At 35.6% G+C, this 12,115-nt stretch overlaps 1 protein-coding gene across 1 annotated transcript; it reads right to left on the bottom strand.

Annotated features, from left to right (window-relative positions):
• Positions 1–5,434: 5,434 nt before the first annotated feature.
• Positions 5,435–12,042, bottom strand: IREG3 (iron-regulated protein 3). The gene is made up of 14 exons (XM_022300696.2): positions 11,471–12,042; positions 10,854–11,088; positions 10,669–10,732; positions 9,791–9,915; positions 9,171–9,260; positions 8,854–9,030; positions 8,699–8,773; positions 8,436–8,537; positions 8,248–8,362; positions 8,018–8,164; positions 7,409–7,515; positions 7,213–7,326; positions 6,692–6,983; positions 5,435–5,654 (listed from the first exon to the last, which is right to left on the bottom strand). The coding sequence occupies exons 1-13, from the start codon at positions 11,638–11,640 to the stop codon at positions 6,693–6,695; spliced, it is 1,812 nt and encodes a 603-aa protein (XP_022156388.1). The 5' UTR covers positions 11,641–12,042; the 3' UTR covers positions 5,435–5,654; position 6,692.
• Positions 12,043–12,115: the final 73 nt, after the last annotated feature.

The raw sequence follows: 12,115 nt of genomic DNA, 5'->3' as shown, positions 1-12,115 counted from the left end.
ATATATCCATATCCATAGGGTGGTTGTTTGACTTTTTAGTTGGTATCAATAGTTAATAGATTACCGTGTATATATTTAATTTCGGGGAAATTGGGATTTTTGACCCCTTTCAATAACCAGTTTTGACCCCCTTTTGTTTTTTACGACTCCTCCACCCAGATTTCTAACTCCTCCCCTTATTTTATCATGTAAATTGACGAAATTGCCCTCATTTCATAATAAATGCATTTATGATATAATAAATTTCCAACCAACCCACCAACCACCAACTTAACAATTCTCATTTTATTTTTTCAACTCCAAATCACCACACACACGCAAGTCAGGTTTTTTTTCCAATACTCAAGATTTTCTCCACGTGATTGTTGGCCCACATTATCCAATCGATCGATCCCCACATAATCCGTTATCTCGAATCCATTGTTTTCACAATATAGGTATGTCCATTTCATTATTTTAGAATATTGTACTTCTTCAAACTTGTAATGATACGAAATTTTATCATTTTTCTAGAAAAAAACGTTATTTTACGGAAAACAGAAATGAAGTCTAGAATTTATCTTGAACCGGGATTGGTATCGGGATGAAATTTAGAACCGGGTTTGAGACCGAGATAGAAGGTAAACTCAAGCCCGGTCCTTCATGTCCAGATACGACCGGGACCGGGACCGAGATGGGGATAAACTGGGGTAGACCGGGATAGGGATTGGGACCGGGATAGGGATTGTCTCGCTCTCGTTGTCTCGATCTCGCTGTATCGCTCTCCTTGACTCGTTCTCACTGACTTGATCTCGCTGTCTCGCTCTCGATGCTTCGCTCTCGATATCTCGCTCTCGATGTCTCGCTCTCGATGTCTCGCTCTCGATGTCTCGCTCTCGATGTTATGCTCTTGATCTCATTCGCTATCCTTCTTTTTTTCGTTCTTCTCCATGTATGTATATGTTATGCCTCGTCCCAGTCCATTTCGAACCGGGATGAGTCCCAAGATGGATTCCAGAAGGATGGTCTTTCTGGATACCATCTCGGTCTTCATCCCGGTCTATTTCGAACCGGGATGAGGCCCGAGATGGAATCCAGAAAGTCCATCCTTCTGGAATGGACTTTCAGGGTTTCATCCCGGTCCTAAATCCACCGGGCTTAAAGCCGAGATGGAACCCTGAAAGTCAAAAATTAAAACAAAACAATGGAAGCAACAATAAATCAAACTTCATAATAACCTTGGCTACTTCAGATAGAGCCGAATGTTGAAATCATTCACACCCACGCAAAGAACGAAGAAAAAAAGGTAGAAAATCATTCACAATAAGATCGTGAGTTCGAAAGAAAAATTACCTCAATTAGGGAAGGGGGAAAGCTCTGATAGAGACGAAGTGAGGGAGACGAAGAAGAAACGACGGAGATGAACTTTCTGGTTGTGAGGGAGAGACCGGGATGAAAACTGGGATGGACAACGAGATAGTGAATGAAGGAGGGGAAGGACCGAGACAGGGAGGGAAAGGAGGGGAGGGCTGGGTTTGATTTCTTTTTTTAAATTGAGGGTAACTCGTAATTTTACAAAGCAAAATAAGGGGAGGGGTCATAAATCTGAAGTGGAGGGGTCATAAATAGGTAAAAATCAAAAGGGGGTCAAAAGTCCAAAGTGATTATTGAAAGGGGTCAAAAATCCCAATTTCCCTTAATTTTGTTCGATATATATATATATATATATACCGACTTCAATACCTTCGTGTAGTTGACATGATTATATGGTCTACACCATGTTGACCAACCAAGATAAATCAGGATCTATCTTGACCAGCACCAATAATTTATAAAGTATACATTCTGATCTACATCATTGGCTAACCTATGAAGCTCGAGAAGAACTAAGATGATCTTTGCAAAGATGTACTTTTGAGCTACAGTATTGTTGATGAATATGGCCCGATAGCCCATAATCGTCTAATTGCTTGTCGAAAAGGCTATAACGAGACTTGTCTCTCACCATTCGCCTATCAAATGGAATCTACTCCTCTCACCCAAGTACACAATTATGCCCAAGACTGACTTACTCCGTTAAACTTTGGACTAACTAAAGTTTTAGAGTGTTTGTTTATTTTGTGCAAGTCTCTATTGCATAGCTCGCTCCTTTTCCTATCTTGTTCGGGTGAAAATGCTGTCAATCTTTGATCTTTGGCAGAATTCAATGTAAATAAGTATATAACTAAACTAGTTAAGAATATATATAACAAATAATTCTTACCTAATAAGTGGTCAACATGAGATCCAATAAGAGATTCTCCCTCGATCATACCCATATGTATGTACCAAATAGTTAAGTGTTTTTTGTGTAGTCATGATCAATAAGTAGGTTCCTATTGCCCGATGATCAATAATCGAGTATTGTTATTAAAAAATTACTTTCTAATTGAGCTATGAGAGTATGAAGATGTCAAATAACATTGATTTCACTTGCAAAAAGTGTGCAACACGTGCACTATCAATATCAGTTGAAAAGAAAATGATATTACTATAGTTCAAACTCCAAACTCCAAACTCGTTAGGGTTTGATATATTTAATTTTTAATATATATATATATATAGATAATAATATATTATTAATTGAAAGAAAAATAGTTTTTGTAACATGAATAGTCGTGTAATGTCCTCTCTTTTGATTTAGACATTAGTCTTTAGGGAAAAGAAAAAAGCAAAATTTTATTTGACAAAAACTTTAGTTTCAAATCCATCATGCTTTATGAATACATGTTGGAATTTAATATATCATTAAGTCAAAAGGCCCATTATTTAATTAATACATGCAACATAACCACGGGAATATTAAGGAACAAGAGACATTTATCTTTAAAGATACCTTAAATAAATAGACTTTCAATCTCATTTGACAATATATTAATTCGTCTTAATTTCTTTTTCTTATGTATTATACATTATCATATAATTAACATACAGTCAAATAATAATATTTAAACACATAACTAAAAATATTCTAGAGAAGCATACAGTATTACGCTCTAACTATATATATATTTGTATGTATATTTAATATGTATATAATTTTTTAATTTAAAAAATTAAGCCAACAAATTAAAAGAGAAATTTTAGATATAAGAAAAATTAAAGGGGTAATTGGCCCTCTTATCTTATTCTTTTAGATTATTTTTTGAAAAGATTCACCCACTAGAGCCTAGAGTAATGATATGTGTTAAGAATCTACTAAAGGATTAAAATAGACCATTGACCAAATCATTTCACCTAATAATTTAATACTGAAATGTTTTTTTTTTCTTTGGGGAGTTCATTGAGAATTACCATGCCAGTCTCTTTTTAAAATTTCAATAACATCCAAAAAAAAAATTATATTTTGATATTTTGAACTTATTTTATTTTACTTAACTGCGATAAAACATTAATGCACTAGATTTAAATTGACGTTCTCAAACTTTTATTATCTCTTTTAATATGATTCTTCTATTTTGTTATCTATTTTTCATATCGTACTAAACCAACCAATATTTATCCAATAAATATTTCAAATCATCATTTAAACGAAACTAAACTTCAAAATATCTAGAGATATAATTGAAATATTTTAAAGTTGCATGAAACCAAAAATATGGTTGATGGGTACTGAAAAAATGAGAACTTGTCTTGTAAAAATATTTTTTTAGCAATTAAGAATTGTGCAAAGGGGTGAAAAGCAAAGAAAAAAATGTATAGGGAAAGGTGCACGTGCGTGCATGGCTGTGGCTGTGCTTGTAGGCGTACGAGGACCGGCGCTGCGTGACCTGTACGAGCCGCTGCCGCTGCCCAACGGCCAATGCACGCACTTGGGTTCGTTCAATTCAACCAACTTCACCCCCAAGGTCTCTCTACTTTCCTTGGCTCTTGTGCTTGGTAGTTGCAATTCTAACGACCTCGATAAACATTTCTAGCACTCTCGTAGTATCTACGCTCTTCATCTACGTCATGAACTTTTCTTTGTGACTAATATTTCAATGTTGTTGAATTCCACGTCATTTTTAAATATTGTTGATGGACCGACAACGAATGGAGATATTATTGGAGGAAAAGTCTATGTTAAGGAAAATTTTCTCATTCTATAGTACCTATTCATTCCGTTCACACTATAAATTTCTCTTTATAAATAATTATTTATGTTGTTGGACCCGTGTCATTTTTAAAATGATGCTAATAACATGGTGGACAATAAATGAAAGTAGTACTTGTATAATGATAGTTATGAACATTTGTCTTGAAACAATGTAGATGTATGAGAGAAAAATTATAACACGTATTTCACATGCATCCAATAGTTATTAGAGGGCATATTGATTGTGAATCATTTAGTAGTTATTAGACAACAAATACACTCAAGTCATAAAAATTTCCATCTAGAGATAAACTCGATTTGATTCGTCATAATTTGATAGACTCAAATCGGACCTCTCTTCCAACACGTCCATACATACTATTCGACATCCATGATTGTTTTCTCGATTGATGTGAATAAAGATTTGACATGGATTGGCATTTCTCCATCTCGCTGGTCTACTTTTGTTGGTGTGATCTATCTCGTCTTATTTCAATCAATTTGGTTTATCTTCAACTCGAAACAAACCGAGTCGAACTAACCTCTCTTTAGGATTGAGACTGTGGTTCAACTTGGAAAAGTTAAAAGCATGGGTTCCAAAGAACACAGAAAAGAAAAAAATATATATATGAAAGAAAGTAGATTCCATTGCACAAGAGAGAATAAACAGAGCCTTCCTTTTTCTTATCACTAGCAGCAGAGTTATGTGAACCTTTTGAAACCTGGCTGATGAAAAGAAACTGAGTGGTAAAAAGAAAAAGCTAACCCAGAAGAGTTAATGGGTTTGAATAAAATCAGAAAATTTTACAACAGTAAAAGAGGCAGCCCCCCCTGTAAATGCCAAAATGAGTAAGGACAAGTAAAGTAGAGGGAGAAGGCACTGTCCAGTACCATGAAAACTGGAGTCTAATTGGCCACTCATCTTCAATTTTCAGAAAATGAAACCAGAGTAAGTAAAAGGAAATTTAATACACAAACAAGGTACAATTTAGGCCATTGATGGTTACCATCAAGCAACAGTCACTTTTTGTACACCATTTATCAGCTGAAGAAGATGGAACATGGAAGTGGAGTTACACCAGCAGGAAAAAAAAAAAAAAAAGCTTCTCTTACTTGTTCTTGTTTAACTAAAAAGAAACTCAAAATGTCCAGTCTACTCAGAAGTCGAGGCTTTTTTTCCCAATAACTCAGATTTCTCAGTGGTTTTCAAGAGCTAGAAACATTATATGATTCACTTGATGGGTTTTGGACTTGACCTTTTTTTTGTTTTGTTTTTTTATTCTCTTCCTTTCCTTTTTTTTTCTTTTTGTGAAATTGGAGCTTCATTAGAAGATCTCAAGCTACATGAACTGATTACTTTACAAGATGAACAGAAAGTGTATGTACAATGTCAGAATTGATACTGAATGAATCTAGTCTAGCTTTTGAGTTTTGATTTACCCACAAAATAATGAGCACATCAAAGAGTTGATGGGTATGGGCTTGACCTTACAATTTGCATATTAATTTGTGTCCTCTATGTATCAAGAATCCAACACCTCAGCCTTGTACATCAGGGCATCTGCAAAACATTGAATTAATCGTCAGGTAAAATTTAAACAATAACCACTGTCTCTTAGTTGTTAGCAAATGTTTCTTTTGATGTTTTGTCATCTCCCTCAGATTTTTAGCTTTTATAGTTTTGAAGTTGATGGTACCAAATGCATAGCTGTTAGAACTCGAACAAGAAATATTGAAATATAACGAGATATAGAAACTACAAAAACTACCAAGTAATTCGCGGTACTTGGACCCTCCCCTCTTCTCTTGAGTATTCTTACTCAAACCTAAACCATACTCACTAATTGGATCTCTTCATCCTTACACCTCCATTCTATTTATACAAATACTCCCTATCAACTTTCATATCTAATATCTAAGGTACCCTCGATACTCTAATAATATCCCTTTATTACCCTAAGGGCGATTCCTATCAATAGCCTACATATTTATTACAATCACAAACAAGAACTTCAATTCCATGGTTCACAACAGAAGATGAGATGACAGTTGAAGATGCAAATATAGTTCTATATTAGTTAGAAGTGAGATTGGTACAAAAGTAAGGGCAATATTTCTATGGTATAGGCCATACTACCATAGAAATATAGAAAGTTTTTTCTCAATAATGATGGAGAGACAGACCCTTTATCAGCCATTGAATTCTATATTTTGTCAATTTCATCCTAACTTCCATTTGATAGGCGAAAGGAATTTTGAAGCCACGTACTAACTTCAGTTAGTTTTTCTTTCCATTTGACACCACCAATGTAATGGTTTGTTTTGCTTTTATTTCCCGCCTTTACCGACCGGGAAGTAATCTGTTTAAGACTAAAGAATTTAAGCTGAACTACAGCTGCTACATTTCAGAAGTTATCTATACTGCAACCTTCTTGAGTATCCTTCAATCCAAAATTTCTCTTCTATGATAGATCTAGTTAATTTGTGTATGAAAATTCTTCTGGACAAATCAGTTCGTTTCTATTATAGGTTGCCAACTGTTTACATAACAAGTGGGTAAAATTTTTATTGAGTTTCAACTAAGAATTTTTCACTTACCTCAAACTGAGCTGAAAGAGAAAAGTTTCCTTTGTTCATCGGTTGGATTCAACAACCACTGGCAGAACATCACTGCTGCTCCAACAACAGATAGAAGTGACAGCATCGCTAGAAATCCAAAATGTGAAGTATCATTGGCAATTATTGCGACGCCCAACATTATGGACTCCGCTAAACTAGCAACTGAAACCTCTGTTGATGCAATGAGGTTAGTTTTGGACGATGGTATCCCGGTTTGGAGAATCTGTTGCCCCACAACATTATAAGACATGTGCCCGAGCCTAGATAAAACCTGCATATAGGAAAATCACTTAGGAAACAAAATATGAACAAATTATCCAATGCATCACATTTCAAGCTAATAGCAGCAGCAATTAGAATGTTCAGGGTTCACTAACTTCCTATAGACAACCTGAATCAGATTTTTCTTTTGATATAAATGAGCTCGATGGTGGACTAAAGTTATATAAAATCAGATTAGCTAGTCCAAAAAAACTGATTCGATAAGAGTTGATTCTTACAATCATAGACAAGAAGAAAAGAAGAGGGCTCTGCCGGGAAAGGGATCCGCTCAAGTACACAGCAACAGCAACTGTTAGAAGTGCAGCTTGAAATATCAATCCAACTGCCCCAGCCTGACAAATGGAACTAGGATGTGTATTAGACTATGTGCAGAAGACATGGAACTATGAGCAGAAACGTAGAAGAAAATATAACCTTCAAAATTCCGAATTGCCTGACCAAATTTGCAGATACAAAAGTTGCAGTAACACCCATGAAAGCACATAATCCACTAAAGGCACCAATTATTGATGGACTAAGACCTGTTGGCCAACATGAATGAAAAGTAAAATTATAATCACGCAAAACCAAATTATAAAGTTTCAGAAAGCAGGTCAAGGAACATTAGTGCTGACTGCTGAGTAAAGGGTCAGTTTCAGTTAGTTTTTTTCCCCTTCTTTTTTGTTTTTGTTTTTGGTTGGGGGGGTGGAACAAGATCCGAACATTGGAGTTAGGATGCACCCATTTATTAGGACCAAAGAATTAAATTATTTGATATATGGCAATTTGTTAATTTCATCTAGCTAAGGTTTTATATGGACATCAAAGCTAATGGTCCTAAAAGAGGTGTGTGAAAGGGAAAAATATCTAGTAATACAGTATGATGTATACTACTCATCTCTCATTTATTATAAATTAGCTACGTCAACATTATTTTAAGACTCACATGAGTTCCATAGTACTAAAGAACTATTTATAAAGGAAGTACTAGAAACTTTGTCGAAGAACAAACTTACCATATAGAGTTAAAAGTCGTAAACATACCTTGCTGAGTTAAGAATGCCGTCATCAAACTGCCCGGAGCAAGGACAGCATTGAAGTAGAGGAGCACATAGGCAAGGCTTGCAGGAAGTACTGGTTGCTGCAAGTACTCCTTCCATCCATTTTTAATAACTTCTACGCCAACGTCCACTGAAAGCACAGAAGATGATTTTACTAAAAATTGTATCAGAACAAACTTTGATCAAATTCCATAATGGCTCGTGAAAGATTACTTATACTCTCAGCGCCAGGTGAACCTTCAGTAGGATCACCACAACACGTTTGTGAACATTTTGCACGATCTAGAACACCAGTGGAGAGTTTGTTGGTTAACCAAGTGAGTACGACCTGACAACCATCAAACAATTCATAAACTTTACCTCTCAAGAAATATCTAGTTAGCACGTGGACAAATAATTACCACAACTGGCAAGGACCACAACATTAAACCCGCAGCAAACTTCAAGCAAGTTACTGGATCATACTTGGAAAGGATGATACCAAATAAAGATGCTCCAACTATCTGCACGACAAGAGTGTTTTAGTCAATTGGGTCAAAGTTTTCATATTGATACATCGACAACTTCAAGAAACTCAGCTTAACTGAAGTAGGAGAGAAATATATCAAACAGAAAACCAAGATAGTGTGTAACTGAAAAAAATGATTTGAGACTCCCTGATTACCTCACAGAGAAGGTCAATTCTACTAAGAACAGCATTAGCTTCTGCAAGTGCAATAGGCCTATTGATTCCAGCTAACTGTACCATGGAGAAAGAGCACTAGTTTTTTAGATATTTATTAGATAACAGGGAAACAAATAATTTAAAAATTAACATACCAACACAACCCAATCACGCTCCATAGCAACACCCAATGCTATTCCAGACAGCCTCTCTATGGAACCGGCAACAATCAGTGTAACAAACCATGGCTGGAGAAGTATGGATGATGAAGCAGAACGTGGAACGGTATGGGCATAAATTACCATTGAGGCAGATAGCAATTGAGCAGCAGCCTGAAGGCAACAGAGAAATTATAGATTGTAATAAAAACCTGGGCAAATCCAATTCAAGTTTGAATAATGGCTAGTAGAGTTCGGTGTGTGCTCTCGTATCAAATTTCTGACATTAAGTATATTTTAATGTACAAGTATACCTGAACACAATTAAGACAAGTATATGCTGGAACTCTGGGAAAATTATCCATAAACTTCCCGACCAAAGGGCCTCCAACTATTATTGCAAGCTGTTAACACTTCTAACATATTAGAGAGCAATTCTCTTGCATCGTAAATAGGCTAAATATACAAAATGGTCCTTAATCTTCTAAGTAATTCTCAATTGTCCTTAAATCTTTTAAAATTCTCAATTTTATTAATTAGGTCATTCCGGAAAAACGTTTGTTAACAAAGAGATGATATATCATTGAGTTATTGTTTTATTAACATATTTAGACACGATGAAATGTCACTCAAATGCTACTTGATACATGAAACTTAGTTCACCCATCAACAAAATTCACTTCTTTCAAGTGACATGCATCCAAATATGTTAATAGTGATACAACAATAATTTAATGTCACATCAACTTTATATTGACAAATTTTTATAGAAGTTATAATGAAAAAACTTGATTGAAAAATTTTTTATGCATTAAGGGTAAAATTGATAATTTTAAAAAACTAATGATGAAATTGAGAATACCAAAAAGGTTAGGAACCATTAAGTATATTTAGCATAATTTAAAATTATAGGTTTACCTTGATGACTAGTTACCTTAGTAAAGAATCCCATGACTGCGACTGGCAGAAGACTAGGATGAAGCAATGCAATAGCAGAAGGCCAAGCAAAATTCCAGAGCTGTTCGACCAAATTTCCCGCAATACATGAGGCATATAAAGCTGTAAGATAGAAGTATCGTTTCTGGTCAGGAACAACAACCAGGATCCATAGTCTTATAGTTAATATCTAAAACTTATATCAGTTTATGATAAAAACATAATCTCGGACGTATCTCATAAGCTTTTAGACTAAAAATATTACTGTCATACAATGGCTGAAACATCACTCTTATAGACAATAAGGTATCTCGAGCACCATACTAGGCTCCTACTCATTCTTGCACACTGAAATCATGGGTAATTATATAACCCTTATTCACGAACACCTCAAAGTCAAGGCCCCTCTGATAACCATTTCATGTTTTGTTTTTTGTCTTAAAAAACTATGCTTGTTTCATTGTAGTTTCTTTGGTATGCTTTTCATCTTTCTTAAAAGCATATTTGACTTATTAGCTAAATTTCAAAAACAAAAACAAGCTTTTAAAAACTACTTTTAGTTTTCTAAATTTCACTTAGATTTTGACAAACTTATTAAAAAGTAGATAACAAAACAAAAAAACAGGTAGGTAGAGGTAGTGTTTATAAAATTATTTTTCAGAAACAGAAAATGAGAAAGAAAATAGTTGTCAGATGAGCCGAAATGATATAGATATTTAAACTCATAACTTCAACATCAAGACCCTAGGTTCTCATTTTTTAAATTTCTGAGAACAGAAAACTCTAGTTGGGGAGATCTTCACTATGATTGCATGGAAAACTAGTTTATGATCATTTATATCATTTCAATATTAAAATTTCGGGGGGCCTTCTTACCATACAGTCCAGCTGGGTGAGCTGGTGTTGCTGCAAGAACATTCTGCTCCTCCTCAGTTAAAACCTACAATTACAGAAACAGAGAACAGAGTTGATCCAATGCCTGATTCAAACTATCATCTTCATCCCTAATGAAGTCAATGACATTAAGTCATGGTGAAAGAGGAATTCCCCAAGCAGCATACAGGCAAAGTTGTCAAAAGACTATCGACATATGTCCTTTCGGTCAATAAACTCAAAGGTTCAGTCTGTAGAGTCAAAGCATCTGTCTCGAGGAAACCTGAATTCAATTGCACAATTGGAAGTGAACAATCAGCTTCTACAGAAGATAAAGCTTCTTGGACATCATCTTCAACTGAAACTTGATCGAATTTTACGTCAGAGTTGGTTATTGAACACCTTGAAATTACTCTCTCAAGCCTGAAACCAAAAGTGTCCAGTAGAGAGGATTAATCGCCAATTACAACACAAAAACAATATAGGAACTGGTGAACATAAATGTTTCACAAATTTGAAGGTGGACAAAATAACTGCCAAAATGAGCTGAGTTCCTGTAATCTCATGACTTGATAATGTGTCCAACTAAATGCAATACACAAATCTAAAGCTCCACAATTCTACAAAACTCTGTTTAACCAACCAGCACATTCAAACTCCAATTCACAGAACCAATCGTTGTGCGAGCAAACAGACAGACTTAGCATCTAATTCACTGGCCAAGTTACACCAAGCTCTCCCTAACATTATAGCAGATAAGAATGTCGAAATGTTACCAAGCCTCTTAATCGCTCATGGACGCTACCTGGAGCTGGAAGAAACGTAAGTTTGATTCAGATTCTTCAACCGTCGGCAAGAAACGAGGCGATAGCGAACTCGAGAAGAATGCGACGATAAAGAAGCATCACAGATTGAGAAATTGAAACAATTGAAAGAAAGGGTCTGACTGAGCGCGAGAGTGTAACGAATAGCCATGGCCGCTGCTGTTTCTGATACTCCTTTTGCTTCAAGTTCAAGCTCCCAAGCTTGAAGAGCCTACAAATGGAGTTTTGCCCACTCATACAGCCCCTCAAACGCTAATCACCAACTGGGTTTTTGTTCTTCAAGCACATGAAGAAAAATTTCCCAGAAACGATTTCTTATCAATATCAAAACCCCTCTACAGAAACCCGGGCAGGCAATAAAAAATGCTCAATTTTGGAGGTAGCCCATAATCTGATTCTTCTTGAACTATCTGGGTTGAGAAATTTGTGGGCGGTGAATGGTTTTGGGAGTAGAAAAGAAGGTGAGAAAGAGCCTTATCTTTGTGGTGTCTGAATTTGGTTCTTAGTAGCGCCCAGCGGACAGTTCAAAGCTGGGTGGCGTATGAGAGTTTTGAGCCTCAAATTAGGTGTGATTCGGAGGCTCTGCGGGTCGTGGGCCATTAGAAAATCGTATAACTGTTTACAAA

This window comes from Momordica charantia (assembly GCF_013281855.1).
Source record: "Momordica charantia cultivar OHB3-1 chromosome 8 unlocalized genomic scaffold, Mcharantia_2.0 BLBB01000008.1, whole genome shotgun sequence".
Lineage (NCBI taxonomy): Eukaryota > Viridiplantae > Streptophyta > Magnoliopsida > Cucurbitales > Cucurbitaceae > Momordica > Momordica charantia.
The sequence above is the reverse complement of the archived record's forward strand: the minus strand, read 5'-3'. Positions and strand labels throughout refer to the sequence as shown.

Bases quoted from the DNA above. Each gene is read 5' to 3' on its own strand.
- IREG3 (XM_022300696.2), bottom strand. From the start codon at position 11,640: ATGGCTATTCGTTACACTCTCGCGCTCAGTCAGACCCTTTCTTTCAAT. The intron at 9,261-9,790 runs GTAACTAGTCAT...AAGTGTTAACAG, and splicing joins TCATGGGATTCTTTACTAAG to CTTGCAATAATAGTTGGAGG. The intron at 6,984-7,212 runs GTAAGAATCAAC...TCCTATATGCAG, and splicing joins TTTTCTTCTTGTCTATGATT to GTTTTATCTAGGCTCGGGCA.